Source organism: Bos indicus, chromosome 5 (assembly GCF_029378745.1).
Source record: "Bos indicus isolate NIAB-ARS_2022 breed Sahiwal x Tharparkar chromosome 5, NIAB-ARS_B.indTharparkar_mat_pri_1.0, whole genome shotgun sequence".
NCBI classification, from domain to species: domain Eukaryota; kingdom Metazoa; phylum Chordata; class Mammalia; order Artiodactyla; family Bovidae; genus Bos; species Bos indicus.
Genome location: NC_091764.1, coordinates 113,061,531 through 113,078,560, shown reverse-complemented (window position 1 = coordinate 113,078,560; position 17,030 = coordinate 113,061,531). Strand labels below are relative to the sequence as shown.

At 51.1% G+C, this 17,030-nt stretch overlaps 1 protein-coding gene and 1 long non-coding RNA gene across 3 annotated transcripts; both read left to right on the top strand.

The window, feature by feature from the left end:
• The first annotated feature begins 2,540 nt into the window (after positions 1-2,540).
• Positions 2,541-4,591, top strand: LOC139183260 (uncharacterized). The gene is made up of 3 exons (XR_011566882.1): positions 2,541-3,949; positions 4,058-4,188; positions 4,315-4,591. It is a non-coding gene; the product is annotated as an uncharacterized lncRNA (long non-coding RNA).
• Positions 4,592-6,724: 2,133 nt separating this feature from the next.
• On the top strand, positions 6,725-16,802 carry TOB2 (transducer of ERBB2, 2). 2 transcript variants are annotated; one of them, XM_070790486.1, is made up of 2 exons: positions 6,725-7,211; positions 12,911-16,802. In XM_070790486.1, the coding sequence occupies exon 2, from the start codon at positions 13,007-13,009 to the stop codon at positions 14,042-14,044; it is 1,038 nt and encodes a 345-aa protein (XP_070646587.1). In that variant the 5' UTR covers positions 6,725-7,211; positions 12,911-13,006; the 3' UTR covers positions 14,045-16,802. The 2 variants fall into 2 exon arrangements, with proteins under 2 accessions (XP_070646587.1, XP_019817436.2); XM_019961877.2 differs by having other exon boundaries at positions 6,726-7,207.
• Positions 16,803-17,030: the final 228 nt, after the last annotated feature.

Sequence of the window (17,030 nt, the reverse complement as noted above, 5' to 3'; positions counted from 1 at the left end):
AAAGTAATCAAAAGTTGTAGAGACCAGATAATCCATGTTATAACTAGAATCTGTCACTGATTCTAACTAAGTTTAGTTAGTAACTAGTTTTAATGTGTAATACTAAGTCATAATGTTTTGTTTTACTAAACAATTTCTGAAATTTGTTCATTGGGACTTCACTGGCAATCCAGCAGTAAAAACTCCAATGCAGGGGACTCTGGTTTGATCCCTGGTCAGAGAAAAAGATCTCACTTGCCTTGAGGTATGTCCCCCCTCCCCACAAAAATTTATTAACCACCTTGGTCCATGTAACATCTTGGATCTACAAGTGTTTGAAAAGCTACTGCTTAGTTTTAGCAAAACAACACCTTACTGTGTTCTATGAGCTTCAGTGTGTATGCCTCTAAAAGGTCTTGCAAGGGAGCTTAAAACTTAATGCCCGGTGAGATTTCCATACTGATCAGTGACAGGCAAGTTCAATCTCAGCCCAGTGAATTCTGCTGAACGCTGTTCCTCTGTCACCTAATTTCACAATCCCATTCTCCATTTGTTTGCTGTCTGAGGCCAAGAGAAGGATATGAGTAAGTTAAGAACTCTGTTGGCTTAAGACACTGTGTTTCCAATGCAAAGGGCCTGGGTTCGATCCCTGGTCAGAAAACTAGGGCCCAAATGCCCATGAAAATTGAAAGTCCTTCCTACTGCAACTAAGCGCTGGAACAGCCAAAAAAAAAAATTTTTTTTTTTTTTAAAGACCATATTAGATAAACGATGTTCAAATTCAAGTCCTTAATTATTGTCTACCTTGGACCTTAGGATAAGTCTTTTTCAGTTTTAAAAATTGGAATAATGACAGTATTCTCTGTTGAGAAAATATTGCTTACAAACTGAATTTTAACCTCTAACTGTATACAGTTCTTTGGAAAGTGAATAATAATCTCAGCCAACTGTGTGGCCACAAAAAAACAGAATGGTCTTAAAAATTACTGTTTTTCTTATTTGTTGAAGTAACCACTACTTACACAAGTCTAGTTAAAATAACTAAATTTATTATAGTTCAATCTAAGAAAGCCATTTCATTTCCCAGGTTTATGATTACTGTTAAGTATTCAGTGTTTTGATACATTCATTTCTAGGATCTAAAAAGGATGAGTGTCTTGCTTCTAGCTTCTCAAATATGCTCTGTACACATATGGTAATTTAATCTCCTTTAAACATCACACTTATTACATTGCTCTTGCTCAAAAAAAAAAAGTAATGAGAAATGCGTTGGCTTTATTATCCGTCCTGTATTTGAATTCTGATCTGCTACTGATCTTTAGTACTGGGAACATTTTTTTCTTATCTATTACATAAGGACATTAATGCCTCCCACTTTGGTTTGCAAGGATTAAATCTGACCTGGTAAATGCCTGACCCTTACTGGGAAGGCTTTACTTTTTTCAATGGTAGTTCTTGCAAAGGGCCTCTGCTGCTAAGTCACTTCAGTTGTGTCCGATTCTGTGCGACCCCATAGACGGCAGCCCACAAGGCTCCCCCATCCCTGGGATTCTCCAGGCAAGAACACTGGAGTGGGTTGCCATTTCCTTCTCCAATGCATGAAAGTGAAAAGTGAAAGTGAAGTCACTCAGTCGTGTCCGACTCTTAGCGACCCCATGGACTGCAGCCTACCAGGCTCCTCCGTCCATGGGATTTTCCACAAGAGTACTGGAGTGGGGTGCCATTGCCTCTACTTCACAGATAAACATTTAAGTCCTAGCACTGAAGGTCTTCCATATGGTTCCCTTTCTTCCCTACCCCTCAGGTTTTCCTCTATTCATGAAGGGAATTCCTCACACATACCCCATCTTTTTGGCTATTTCCTTTGTTTGAAATACCATTGTCACATTATCCAGCCAACTCTGTACCTTTTCTTTCTAAGCTCCCAACATGAATGCTGCCAGATGCACCATACCCTACAACAATCTCTCACTTGGACTGTTTTCACGCCTCATACATATGTATAAGAGAAACCCAAATTTCATGAAATATTTACTGTGTGTACAATATTTTCCAGTTTATTCTGTTCTAAAAAAAAAAAAAAAAAAACATCTAGAAAAAGTACTCACAAATACAGGAGTCTGGGTGAGTAACATAAGTGATTAAAAGGGAGGGATGAGAGACTTTCTTTGTGGTCCAGTGGTTAATCAGCCTTCCAGTTCAGGGGACACAGGTTTGATCCCTGGTCAGAGAACTAAGAGCCCACATGCCTCGCGCCACAAGTACTGAGCCCTCACTTAGCCTGTGTGCCGCAACGAAAGATCCTGTGTGCTCCAACTAAGAACCAACACAGCCAAATTTTTTTTTTTTTAAAGGAGAGAGATGGGACTTCCCTGGTGGTCCAATGGTTAAGACTCCACCCTTCCATTGCTGGGGGCACAGTTCAATCCCCGCTTGGGGATCACCCTGCATGCCTCATAGTGCAGGAAAAAAAAAAAACAAAAAAACGGGAGGGATGTAAGAAGAGCAGCCCAAACTTGATGGTTTCTGGTGTGTGGCACTGGGCCTCAGTGTCTGGGGGACAATAGGGAGTCTAGGAAACTTGGAACCAGAGAGCACAGGCCCTGTCTACAGGGAACAGTTGCTATTCAACTGAAACAATTGCCAGTTTGAATGCCCAGTGTTACCATATCTTTTGAATTTAGAACAAGTGACAAGACATTTTTGTACAACCTCTCAACTTTTAAGTGTTGTCTGTTAACTCATTTTAAAAATTGTAGGGGCTTCCCTGGTGGTCCAGTGGTTAAGAATCCACTTTGCAATGCATGGGAAACTGGTTCGATCCCTGGTCTGGGAAGACCCCACATGCCATGGAACAGCTAAGCCCATGTGTCACAACCACTAAGCCTGGGCTCTAGAGCAGGGGAGCCACAACTACTGAAGCCTAAGCACCTTGGAGCCCATGTCCTGCAACGTGAGAAGCCGCTGCAATGAGGAGTCGGAGTGCCCCCACTCAGCACAAATTGAGAAAGCCAGAGCACAGCCGGAGCACAGCCACGAAGACCCAGCGCAGCCAACAACAAAAATTTTTTTTAATGTGTCAGTATATGCCAAGGCAATAGAGCCACCAGATGTGGACCTTGGCCTGCAATTAGCAGCTTCTAAATGAAGAAAACTAACTTCCCAGGGAATCAAACTCAACTAAATCTCAAAGAGATTGTATGTCACTACATTTTGACCTGTAGTTCTTTAGAGTTTGAACCAAGGACATAAATGCGAAAGATTCTTTGCCTTGGAATTTTCCTGCCTTAAAAAAAAAAAAAGATTCCAGTTTCCATCTTTTGCCAGTTATTTAGTTCCTTATCAACTATATCCCCAAATGGCCTGCTTGCCATCACCAAGGCTAAAGTGATACTTCCTTTGGACACTCTAGTTTTAGTGTCTTAGCCAAAAACAGGTTTGTTCACTTACCTCCTTTACTAGAGGTAAATGAGGTCAATAAACAGCATATCATTTGCCCTCAGCATCCATCCAATCACTCTTCTCCAAAGTTAATTTCTGTGTGGCTGTCTTTGTTCCTGCGCAGTTGGAGCAGTGGGTCTGGAGAATCAAATTTTCTATTTTCTTGGATAACTTAAAAGAAACTACAAAATTTCTCACCCGGACATGTGTGTGTGAGAATGACTCACCCCAGAGAGTTAATTGGGGCTAATTATGACCAGCCTGACTTGTCACAACAAAACATCTGGCGTAACTTGCTTACTCTCAGACAGGGGAGCTGCCTCCACCCTCTGAGCACATGCTTACTACTGAAGCTCACCATCTTGAAAACAAAGTGTATGTCTCAACCTGTGATTATTCAAAATAGGAGGGGACTCTGGAATGCTTGAGTAGGAACTCAGCACACAATTAAGCCCTGACAAGAGGAAATCACACGTTGAGGAGAGCAAAAAACATCCACCTTACCACATGATAAATGGAGACTTCAGCAGTTAAGAATGATGATTACCTTTTTTCCTTTTTTTTCCTATTTATATGCTAACCCTTTACCCAGTGCTCCCACTTGCCAGGGAGGCTGAGTTTCTCAGTTTTGTTTCAGTGATATTGGTCCAGGCTGGTGTGTTTTCAGCATTCAGGAGAGATTGGAATAAATGCTGGAACGCGCAGAAATTCAACACCTCCCTTCCAGGGATTCACTCCTCCTTCAACCTGCTTCACATTTCCTGAATGGTAAGAAATGTGTACCCTTTATCTGCTTACATGGACTCCATCCCTCCTTCTTGTGATACCCTAGAAGAATTCGTTTCAGCTCACTCCCCCCTTTCTCTTTCTGTCTTGTATGGTTTCCTATTGCAGAATACACACCGAACTGAGCACAGCACATACACAATGCAATTTGGCCAGGACTGTGACCTTTAAGAACAACTACTTGAGACAGGCTTTACATACAGTATAAGATTTAATCCCTACACGATCTCCGTTTTAAGGACGAGAAAACGTTTTGATAATGTAAAGAGATTTACTGCCATTAAATCAAGATAAAACGGCTGGTGGCAGAACTGGGATTCAAACCCACTTATTTTCACAGCGGCCTCCAATAAATGACTACAAATACCAGCATCCCTTGCAATGCCCCAATACGCAACCGCACTCCCCGCCACCGCCCCCCCACCCCACCCCCTCCGCAAAGGGCTGGGCTCCTAGGCTTTTCGCCCCCACTTCCCCGTCCTAGAGGTTGGATCGAATACCCAATCAGGGGCTGCCGCTCCCTGTTCCCCACCAATGGAAAGGCTGTTGCTAACGTACCGGGTATATTTTTAGCTCTCCAGGGCTCCGGAACCCTGAGTCGGCCAAGTCTGGCTGCCCGGTTGGAACTCGCGAGGGGAGGGGAGAAGAGAGGGAGGCGGGGCGGAACGGGGGCGGGGGTGTAGGGGAGAGGAAGGGAGGGGAAGGAGGTGGAGGAATAAGAAGGGGAGGGGGGGAGTAGGCTAGGCGGAGGGGGTGTGTATGTGACGCTCTGGCACTGGCTGACGCACAAGCAAGTAGTCCCTGGAGGAGCCCCAGAGGCTGAGGTGCTCTGAGTGTGGGGGATGGGGGGTTCTACGGCTCAGGCTCTCTCCCGCTTTCGGTCCCCTTGGAGTTTGCCCTCCAGTCCAGCGTTTCTCTACAGAGAAGAGCATTTAAAGCCGCTCCTTACCGTTGCTCTCTGCCCTTGCCAAAAATAGTGATCAAGGAAAAACTGCAAACCATTCGTAGCTGGAAACTTTCGGATCTCGCCACCCCACGTGGGTTTGGCGGCTGCCGTTGGGCTGGAACTGTCTGGAATGAGAATTAAGGTCGGGGGTAGGGAGGGAATTGGGGAATGGGCGATTAAAGAAGGGATAGGAAGACTTAAGGTACAAGCTCCCAGCGGCCCCGGGCTTCACCAAGGGCAGTCCCGTCCGCCTGTGACCTCCCTGGAGACTCAGGCCTCCCTACACACACAATGCCTAACACAGTCACAAAGTAGCCGAGTGGCCAGTAGCCCGGTCAGGGGAGCCGAGCGCGCAGGTCTGGCGTGTGCGGGTCCCCGGGTTTGGCGAACCTGGGTCCGCCGCCCTAGGTCCGCACGCCGACTGACTGTCGGGTGCGCGAGCCCGGTGCCTCTGGCCCTAGCAGGCGCCACCCCCGCCGGCGGGGTCTGTTACTAGAAGAAATGTGGCTCGGGGTGCGGGGTGGGGGGTCGCCGAATGGGGAGAACCTTACGGGGGCGTCCGCAAAGGGGCCGAGCCCTGCCCCGAGCGGGCGGGGGACACGCTCGCGCGCCTGCGCGGGGCTGGGGCTGGCGCTGCCCCAGACGCGAGGTTAACGGGCGCCAGAGGCGGCAAGGGGGCAGGTTCATGTGTCGCTCGGTTCCTTTTCCTGGCCGGCCGGCCGGCCTCTGGTCATCCCTTTCTTACACCCGCGCTGCCTGAGCCCGGGTTTTCCCCTCGACGTTACGGGTCCCCCTGACGAGGCACGAGGGGCTCGGAAGACTTGGGCCAAGAGCCGAATTTGATAAAAAGGTCTGAAACCTTTCCAGAGCTCGAGTCGTCCCCTCAGCTCCCCTACCCGAGAAGAGACCCGTAACTGGGGCGGTGCGAGCGCCACGGGGAAGGTCAGTCAAAGAGGCCCAGAGCCGAAAGGACTCGCTGAGGTGGCCGCGGGGACGGTTCGGCCGAGCAAAACCGAACCGTGCAGGTGCAGGGCCGAAAAAAAACAGCGGGGAAAAGTCTCCCTTTTCTCGCGACACACCCATTCAGCCAACACACCAAGTGAGCACACGCGCAGTCCCAGGCCAGACTCCCCTGCCCTCCCGAACTTGCTGTCTAACCTAGGGAAACATCTTTACACAATAAGCACGATTTGAGTGGTTTTGCGGGGGGCGGGGGGTGGGGGTTGCACGAAGAAAAAAAAAAAACTACGATGCGGAGTCGTGATGGGGAGGGGAGACAGCCCACGTGACACAGGCCGACCAGAGGCAGCCTCGCTGACATCTGAGAGAGGAGGGGGCTGAGTGATGAGGCGGGCCGGCCGACCACCAGAGGGTAGGACAAGGGCGAGGGCCCGGCCGCCGCTGGGTTCCACGCCGAGTGCCTGGCCGCTAGCCCGGAGGGGTTAAAGCCGCCAGCCGGCCGGGAAGTAGTCCCGGCCCGGCGCCGGGCCCCGCCCCTGCAGGGCGGAGGGACGCATCACGCAGGGGTGGGGAAGCCGGATCCGTGCGCAGGGTTGCTAAGGGTGAAACTTTTCATTGACTTTGCTCACTTCGGGCCGGGGCGCGGGAAGGTGCGAGTCGTCGTCCTGCGGCGAGAAGCGAGCGGCTCGGGCGACGCGCGGCCAGAAGGGCAAGACCGTCCTCCGGCCACAGCCCGGACCGTCCTCCGCTCCGCGACGCGAGCCACCCTCCTGGTCCTCCCATCCCCGCGCCGTCACCGCCGCCGGCTGGCCCGCCAGCCCTGCGTCCACCACCACCACCACCACCCGCCCCCCCGCGCGCCGCCCTGCTGCTGAGCCCGACCTCCAAAAAAGCGGAAAGAATTACTGAGAGTCATAGCCCATAAGCCCCTCTCACTCGTTTCCCCCAACCCTCCACGAAGCAAAGGACACATCGGCCCAGGGCCCGGCGGTGCCCAGGAAAAGGAGAACGACCTCCGCTCGGCTCGCAGGAGACACCGTGAAGGAAGAAGCCGCCCCGCGGCCGGCACGCAGCCCCGCCGCGGCGGAGACCCGAGTGAGTGAGTGGGGCCGTGCGGGCTGAGGGGGGTGGGGTGGCCCCCGCAAGGACCCAAACAGGCAGGAGACGCTTTCCCCCACCCCCGCTCCACTCCGGCTCTTCGGTCTGTTGGACGCTCCACGTTGCTGTCGCACCCCCTTACACCTGGCCAGCATTTCCCCCCCCTTTCCACCTCCCCACTGGAGCCCACGTTTTGCCCGTGCTCCTCTTTCCCTCGCGTTCGCTCTGATCCTGGGGTATCCCACAGTCTCTCTCTCCCAGTTTCAAGTGTGACCACCTCCTGGGTGGGGTGCGTTTCCTCCCTCCGTTCTTAATATCCTAGAGAGTCGCTAGATTTTCCTTGTTTCCGCCCCCCCCCCCCCCAAACATAACTCTCAACACCATTAAATAAATCAAGAGGAAGGAAGAGGATCCAGGCCTTCTTGCTTTGCACCTCCTTTGCCCGTGTCCGGGAAAGAGGGGGGTGGTGGTAATAATTAATAGGGTTTATTTTGAGCCCTGTGGAGCCTGAGGGATGGAGAATGGACACCCCCACACACACCCCCTTTTGGACCCGTCAGTGATGACGGTCCTCTGGTCTCCAAGCCAGAATTCACCATTTTGGCTTGAGCTCTTCATCCTCGTCAGTGTTTGAAGGGAAAACTAGGCGGAAAAAAAGTACCCTTCCAGCTGTATCAGTGGATACTGGTTGACCCTGGTGAGGTGCCTCAGAGGAAGAGCCCTACTCCTAAGCTCCTTCCTGTCCAGAGGATGGACTGTGCCCTTGACCAGAAACGGAGGGGGAGGAGGGAGCAGAGAGACGAGCGACAGCTGGCAGCCCTTTCTCACCCCCTAGAAGAGCCAGAACGCCACACATCAGGCGACAACTTAGCGGCTAGCCGAGGGGGTTCCCGGATGTCTGCTCAGTATCTTAACCTTTTTTCCCCCTCCTTCCTACCCACCCTACCCTGGGGAAGGGTCCCTCATCTTTGATTTAACAGCAGAAAAACACCCCTGTTGCTTTCTTGGGTGCCTGCCCCCATCCCCCTCTTAAGCGGAGGGGGGAAAGAAGCTTGTGTGGGAGGAAGGATTAGGGAGCTTTGCCTAGGATCTGGTAAGTCTGGTCCAGAGTGCAGGTCTTTCAGTGGGAGGAGACTCACCAACAATTTTAAGTATTAAAAGATGTTGTTCAGGTGTCAGATGTACCGTTTTTCCTTCCCTGCCCGGGAACTCTTTTCCCATTACCTAGCCGGCTCCGGTTACTCGGACTTGGATTAGTAGAGGAGTGAGGCTTGGGCCCTGCTGGCGTCGGGCCTTTTGATTGTCGGCCCAGCGCCTCCCCGCAGCTCAAAACTGGGAATTTCTTTGGCCGAGAGGACGGGAGAACTGGTTGAATTCCTGCCTGTCCGTTCCTGGCTGTGAGGGTGTTGCAGTGGAGCCCGCTGAGCTTTAAGGGAAAAAGGCTCTTTTCTCTTCGAACCCACCGGCCCTGTAGCAACTCCAAAAGGAAACCACCCAGCCCAAAGAATACAGATTAAAGTGGCAGGGATTTGAGGCGGGGGAGGAATGTGACCCTATCTATCCCAGCCTACCACCTTCACCCAGAAAAAAAAAAAAACAAGAAAAACTCATTAGAAGCTGATCCTTAATTCAGCAGTCATGCGAGGCAGTGAAGAGACAGAAGGAGGAAAAGTTTAGTTTCTTGAGAAGTCGAGACTTGGATATGGTGGGGTGATACAATACGAAGAGTAGGCTTTAAGATAGAATTTATATAAAATGTATTAGGCCGTGGGCGGGGAAGGAGGGGGTGGGCGCCAGCCCGCCACAGCGCGCATGTGCAGCGGAAACTTTTCCTGGATTCTCTCACCCTCCGTCGGGCATGCGTAGTTCCCTGGCTGAGTCTTCGCAAAGTACGCAGGGAAATGTAGTGTGCAGAGAAAGTAGGTCATTTGCTCCAACCTGAGCATGAGGTTTCTGAAGACTACAATTCCCAGAGTGAAGAGCCTGCCCTTCTTACGTTGGGGCGCAGTCAGGTCTTCCTGGATTCAGAGAAACCTGGACTGCATAGGACGAGCCCTCTTAGTTGGAAGGAGCCTTGCAAGCCGGCTTGGGCTTGCACGGTCCATGTTTGAGGGACATGGTGTGAGACACTGGGCGGGGTATTGCGGTCGGTCGCCGCAAGTCCTGGAAGCCTTTCAACCACACCCGCCCATCTGGGCCACCGCCTTCCGGACCAGTGGGGTGGGGCCACCCCCTGTCCCGCGAGAGCCAGGCCCCCACTGCCCAGCACCCGGTTAATGACATCGACTGGTCTTGTCAAAAGTGTGATCGCCGAGTCCTCCTTCCACACTCACTTGAATCCAGTAGGACGATTTGGATGTTAAGGCTTGTGGTGTCTGAATTTACACGTACTCAGAGTTTAGGGGCCCGGTGGGTTCCCTCCACCATACCTCTTTTTCACCTTTAAAACATATAACTTTTTCTTCTGAAAACTGTCCACGTTTTTGTCACTTCTCTGGCGTCTCCATTATCATATTGTTGACTTGGCAGCCACCTTTCAGCTTCGTTCTTCGCCCGCTTTTTGACATTCTCTTGAGCACTTACTCTTAAAACATAAATCCAGGATTAAGTTTATTGCTGGAAGTCAAGCAAGTGAAAGAGGATAAAATTCTAAATAAAATCTGACAGGGAATTCCCTGGTGGTCTGGTGGCTAGGACTCTGCACTCCCAATACAGGAGGCATGGGTTCGATCCCTGGCCAGGGAACTAAATCCCACATGACAGGACTAAGACCTGATGCTGCCAAATAAATAAAAATAAATATTAAAAAAATAAAAGCAAACAATTTTAATCTCATATTTCAACTTTTTTTTAATGACAAAAGGTCAGTTTTGCTATTGTTAAGCACTTAGTCTTTTTTTTCTTTTTGTGACTTTTCTGGCCTTTTGCACCTGAGTCAGAGTTGTAGAAAGTCTTTGAGTCCTCTCCTGTGGTTTAACTTAAATCTATTTGTTCCTTTTATTGAAAGGTCCTTATTTTTAAGCTTTCTAATTTTACCACATTGTATGAATGTATGAATATTTAGTATGTAATTGTTAGAATTTGTACAATAGCCTTAAAAAAATGAACAAACTGATCTGAGCGGTCACTCCTATCTTTAGTTAAAGAGAGCAGTAGTGCTTTAATCCTCTGTTCCATAAGCTTCTTGAAGTCAAAATTAGAGCCTGAGCTGATAAAGCAGAAAAGCTCATTCTGGTTGTCCGGCATTTTTCTAAGGTTCCACCCCACAGCCATCTGGCCTGGCCTGTTCTCCAATTAAAGAAGTGAAGGTGGCATTACATACTTCCTTATTTGTGCAGCAGCATCACAGAGGTATAAATTGGTGTGCAGCGTTAGTTGCTTATGCTGCAGAAAATGGCTAGCTAGGCAGGGCTGATGACAGTGATTCTATTGTATTTTGAGGTGGGAGGCTTATTTCCCAATGACTTTGGCCTGCATTTAAAACACTCCCATTCTGAGGCTGAACTGTTCAGAGGAGGTGACTTGGAAGGCAGTTGGGCAGCAGAGTTGGAGAAGGCATAGATGGGTGTAGGGGCCCTTTTGGACCGTGTGGCATACCAAGAGGCCATATGGTGCCTTGGGAGGAGTGTCATATGTCATGTTCAAGGTCTCCTTTTCAAAAAGACTTTGAAGACACTGTCTTTAAATCCAGGCCTGTTCTTGGGAATCAGTGCCAACTTTCTTCACAACTCTAGTTTCCTATGTGTTGGACACTCCCAGTGGGCCACTGTGGCCCTTACAGACCTCCATTCTTGGGGGAGTGGGGGGCATAGTCCTGGTGGCTAGCTTGCATCTGGTGGTGAAATCAGTCCTCATAAACAGAAGGCTGCTTATCTTTACCATTCTTTTCTTTAAACCTAGAAGGACCCTGGAACTAATCTTTGGTGACTATGAATAGGCATTGAAGACATATGGAGATTAAGTCTATATTAGAGGCCAGAAGAGGGGAAGACAAGGGTCTCCTGAGTCCTGAGCCTCCCTGTGGAGGGCTCTGGAGAGGCCGCGCTCGTAGCATTGGTTTTACTGCTGCCCGTGGCCTCTCAGACCTGAGATGAGGGTAGCACTGGACTTGGCCAGCGTCATCAGACCTCCATAGCGACCCAGTGCGTTTCCCTGATACTCACCTCGGAGAGCTTTGCCTGAGAGTTCATTCCTGAGAGTGCCCCCAGGGAACCATAGGCCCAGACCCTACAATTGCAGTGTAGTGAGCTGGGGCAAGTGTTCAGAAAGTTTGAGATCCTCAAGCCTAGAGTGAGCACCTGGATACTCTGTGCTGGACCCCAAAGGGATTTTAGTCAAAAATCCAGCTCCAGGGACAGAAGATGCCTGTCCTGGGTCATGAATGAGTCTTGTTTCTGGGCTGAGCTCAGCAGCACAGTTGCACCCAGGGGTCTGGCGGGGGACATGTTCTGACTCTGTCGGCCTCAAAGATGTCCCTTTTCAGTTCAGGTCTCCCACGGTAGGAGCCTGGATCTGCCCTTGTGGAGAAAGCGAGCCGATTAGGATCACTGCTCTTAGGACCTCACAGATCGTCTTCCTGAGAAATGAGGCTGGCCCAGACCTCAGGAATAAACCTTTCTGACCTCTGTGGATCTGGCTGTGAGAGAATCCCAAAATAACAAGCTGAGTGTTTATGTTGGGCTGCCTCCTCTCCAGGGATCTCCAAACACTTGATAAATCTGGTCCAGTGCCAAGGACAGGTGGTCAGACAGTCCCTGGGAGGCTGAGTGATGATGGGTCCCCAGCTGGAGGCTGGAGGGTGATGGAAAATTTCTTCTCTCTGCCCCCCCATCACAGCCAGAAACTGCAGAGATTTCCCTGAGGCCACACCAGTACTGCTCCTGAGGCTCTGTTCGCCTAAAAGGCTCACTCTCCTCTCCTTTCCTCTGCTTCTCTGCGGCAGCCCCTAGTCAGCAATTCCCTTGTTGGTCTGTGTGTCTGACTGTGATAGGTCTTGGCTTTTTTGGGGGGAATTGTGCTCCAGTCTCTGTTCTTGGAGGTTTATCTGGATGGAAATGCACACCTTGGTTACATGTTCTGCAAAAAAAAAAAAAAAAACAGTTCTGCAAACGCTAAGTGAACCAGAGCACATACACACCCAGGGAGCCCAGGATAGCAAATGGGATGTGACTGGATATCAGCCTCCCATGAAATGCTGGTGGTGCTACTTCCTGTTCAGGGGCCCGTATCACTTTTCATTTAAGGGGGAGAAACGAAGAGTCTAAACTCCTGTCGTGACCTGTGACAGTTTGGGAGTATGATTTCCTTGAGACATCGCAGGAACCAGTTAGTAAGAACCATCCCCTCTCCTTCTGATTTAGGAGCGCAGTTTTTTGTTTTTTGTTTTTTTTATTTCACTCACAATGACCTGAATTCTCAAAATAGTGGAAACCACAGCACCCCCGTTTCTTTAGAATTGCTTAAAATATTTATCAAGTGCCTCCTGAAATATCGTGTCACTGATAAAAGGAAGGCTGAGAAGAAAGTGGCCTACCCACAGCCTCATGTGCGAGCCTACCACTAGTGGGGCAGAAAGGGGACCCTGGGCCTCCGTGTTCCAGAGCTGGTGCTTCTCTGTCTTTTCGGTGTCATCCGCCCCCCACCCCCACCCCCCGGCTTTCTGCATGTCTACTTACGAAGCCTTTCTTTTTCATTTCTCAGAGTTGTCTGGAGCCCAGGGCTGCCCGCCGTACATTTCCTACCTCTCCCCTCGACTTGTGCACGCACCTGCGCTGATTCTCTGCCTAGGAGACGACCATGCAGCTGGAGATCAAAGTAGCCCTGAACTTCATCATCTCCTACCTGTACAACAAGCTGCCCCGGCGCCGGGCAGACCTGTTTGGCGAGGAGCTCGAGCGACTCTTGAAAAAGAAATATGAAGGCCACTGGTACCCCGACAAGCCGCTGAAGGGCTCTGGCTTCCGCTGTGTCCACATTGGGGAGATAGTGGACCCCGTGGTGGAGCTGGCCGCCAAGCGGAGTGGCCTGGCGGTGGAGGACGTGCGGGCCAACGTGCCCGAGGAGCTGAGCGTCTGGATCGACCCTTTCGAGGTGTCCTACCAGATTGGTGAGAAGGGGGCTGTGAAAGTGCTGTACGTGGATGACAGCGAGGGCTGTGTTGCCCCTGAGCTGGACAAGGAGATCAAGAGCAGCTTCAACCCCGACGCCCAGGTCTTCGTGCCCATCGGCAGCCAGGACAGCTCCCTGTCCAACTCCCCGTCCCCGTCCTTTGGCCAGTCACCCAGCCCCACCTTCATCCCCCGCTCGGCCCAGCCCATCACTTTTACCACCGCCTCCTTTGCGGCCACCAAGTTTGGCTCCACCAAGATGAAGAAGGGGGGTGGGGCCGCAGGTGGGGGTGGGGTGGCCAGCGGGGGTGCAGGCGGCCCGCAGCCCCCACAGCAGCAGCCTCGCCTGGCCCGCTCTCCCACCAACAACCTGCTGAAGCAGAAGAGCCTCTCTCTGTCCCTGCATTCACTGAACTTCATCACCGCCAACCCAGCCCCTCAGTCCCAGCTCTCACCCAACGCCAAGGAGTTCGTGTACAATGGCGGTGGCTCACCCAGCCTCTTCTTTGACGGGGCCGATGGCCCGGGCAGTGGCTCTCCGGCCTCCTTTGGGGGCAGCGGTGCTGGCACCTGCAACAGCAGCAGCTTCGACGTGGCCCAGGTGTTTGGTGGTGGTGCCAACAGCCTCTTTCTGGAGAAGACACCCTTCGTGGAAGGCCTCAGCTACAACCTGAACACCATGCAGTATCCCAGCCAGCCGTTCCAGCCCGTCGTGCTGGCCAACTGACCGCCTACCTGCCCGCGGGGCCAGGAGCACCCAAGACCACAGGAAAGAGAAAGGAAAGGAAAGGCCAAAAAAAGAGAGGAAAAGCAAGATAACACAACAAGATTTCCAGTCTTCTCACTCTAACTTCTAGAAACAAGATCCAGCCCAGGCATGGAGTAGGAGGGGGCTTCCGAAGCAGCGAATCGGGTTTAACTCGGCTCCCCCTGCTGTTTTCCTGCCTGCCTCTAGATTTATTTGGTTGGTTTGGGTTTTATATTTCTTTTTTTTTTTCTTTTTTACATGTAGTTTTCTATATAACATCTTTAATTAGTGGCTTCCTGTGCTAAGAATGGTCCAGATGTGAATTGCTGCTCCCTGCTCCCTCCCTCCCTCCCTCCCTCCTTCACACGCCTGGTTTAAAGCTGGTGTGTCCAAGCTCACAGGGAAGGAAGAACTACAGCTGGGGCCCGGCCCTCCTCAGAACAGAGAGAGACTGCCCCGTGTCACTGCCTCCATCACTCAGCTATCCTCTGACTCAAAGCCATCCAACCTCAGCAGGCCTTCTCGGGCCCTGCCACCCAAATAGGTCTGACTCCAGCCCCCGCCCCCACCCCCTCTCCGGCCTGGGCCTTAGGGAGCTGCCAGCTGGCCGCCTGACACCCTCCGCGCTTGAGCTGATGTCTGACTCCAGGGAGGTTAGCAGTCTGTCTGGTGTCCCTTTCATGTCTGCCCTGTGGCCCCACGCCACCATTCCCACCTGGCCCAGACAGTCACTGAGGCCCTGGAACCCCAGCCATTGGCACAGGCTGCCTCTCCTATAGCCCCCTCTTTCCTGGGCCTGCGCTGGTGGGCAGGGAGGTGGGGTGAGTGTCAGTGGGCTGCGTGCGTGGTTTGCTGTCCTATTGTATGGGATTCCAAGCCATGGGAAACTTGGTCTCTAGATGTGACTCTGGGTTGCAGCAAGTGCTTATTTATGTGTGAGGTTGGGGAAAGGGCTGAGGCGGGGCTGTCGGTCCTTCTGTGGTTCGCATGGAGGGTGAGTCTGGCTGAGCCTGACACCCCCAGGGGAAAGCAGTGCAGAAACCACTGGTTTCCCAGCCGCGGAGGGATCTGCACTTTTGTTTGTTTTTGACCAAAAAAAAAAGGTTAGCAGTGAGGGGCTAAGGAGACATCCAGCCTCTGATACCTAAGAGGAGAAGTCCCTGGACTTGGACCCTCCTATTGTGTGACCTCAGCCCAGGGTGGGAACTGCTACCGTGAGTACCTGGGGAGGAGGGGATGGGAGTTTGGGGTCAGCACCTGAGGTGGGCAGTCCTAAGCCTTGAATTGAGACTTTGATCTTTGGGCTGTCATTGTTTTAGTACATTTCTTCCTCTGCCTGCTGGGGAACCTCTTGGTACCTCCTGCCCTCCCCTCACTGCCCGACCCAGTCCCCCTGGGCCCTGATGCTCTGAGGACGTGATGGGCTGGACAGGCGCGTAGCCCCGACCCCACTCCAACCTCTGATGGAGAGAAGTTGTTTTTTTCGACCCTACCCCAACGGGCTAGCTTTCCACACCATGACGCTTTGGCGAGTGGGTATGGGCACCAGGGGCCCCATCCCCAGAAAGTCCCAAAGCCCTTGGCACGCCCCAGTGACCCCAAGTGGGCAACTGCTGCGGCAGTGGGTCCCGCCCAGACAGACACTGCCAGCCTCCTCTCCCTGCAGTGGGCACCAGCTCTACCTCCCTGAGCAGGGCAACGCCCTGGCTCCTCAGCCCAGCACCATCTGTCCCCCCTAGCCTTCTCAGGGGCCAGCCCGATCTGGGCCACCCTCTCCCTAGCCCTCAGCTCCTGCACAGGTGACAGGCCCAGGCTGTTCTCTGGGAAAGGTTGGACGCTGCCTTACGCCCCCTCCCAGCCCTTCCCCCACGCCCACGCACACAGGCACCCGCCACACCCGGTCGGCTCATTCTCACCAAGTACAGGGAGGGGGAGACCAACCCCTTAGTGTCTTTTGAAATAAGAAGAAAAAAATGTGCGTTCAGGAGCATGACTCCTGGGCTGGGCTCTTGGGCCCACTTCAGTGTGTCTGTCTCAAATCTAGGCATTTTTGCTTCAATTTTATTTTTTTTAAGAAAAACCGAAATCTGCACTAATTTACCTGGTTTCGTAGGAAGACTTTTTTTTTTTTTTTTTTTACATTTTTTGGTGTCCGTTTGTATTGAATAATTTGCTACATTTGTAAAATGTAAGAGGTATATATAATATATGTATATTTCTAACGTAAAAAAACGTAATTTTTTTCTTTTCAAGATTTTTTCTTAAAAAGAGGAGAGAAAGATATTTTTTCAGGAAAAACAAACTTTAAAATAAAAAAAGAGGAGAATAAAATCTATTTCTCCCCTTTCCCCATCCTCTCTCTGTCTACCCCTCTTTCCCAGGAACAAATCAAAAGGTGGATTGTCTTGTAAAGAATGTAAACTTTTTAGTCCAGAATGATGTCTTTTTCTCAATGCAGTGAGCTGTAGATTCTCTAGTGTGACCCCTAGGGATGGGAAGGGGGGCATTGAGGCAACACGCAGAGGAGCTTGGGGGAGCAGGGTAATGAACTTGTTTTCTTTAGTGAAGGAGGAATACAATCAAGCATTTTGTATTCAGAATGTTGTGCAATATTTTGGAATGGAACATTGGTGTGTTTAGAGATTTAGTTTAAAAACAAAAAAGATTGATCAAATCTGTACAGTTTATATTGTTCCAGATTTTTTTAAGTTTGTATTAAAAGCATGATATATAATAACCTGCTGGCTCCCTGCTTGTTTTGTTTCCGGGGCCCCTTTTGGAAGAGGGAGAGTTGGGAGTGAATGCCTGTCAACTTCGAGAAATGATTGGCCATCCTCTCCTGAGCCTTGGAGGGTCACAGTGTTGCGGGCCCCTTTTTATCACCTAGCCCATCAGCACAGGACACTTTGGGGTGCCCATGCCCATGGGGCCTTTTCCACGTTGGAAAGCGGTTCCATGAGGTAGG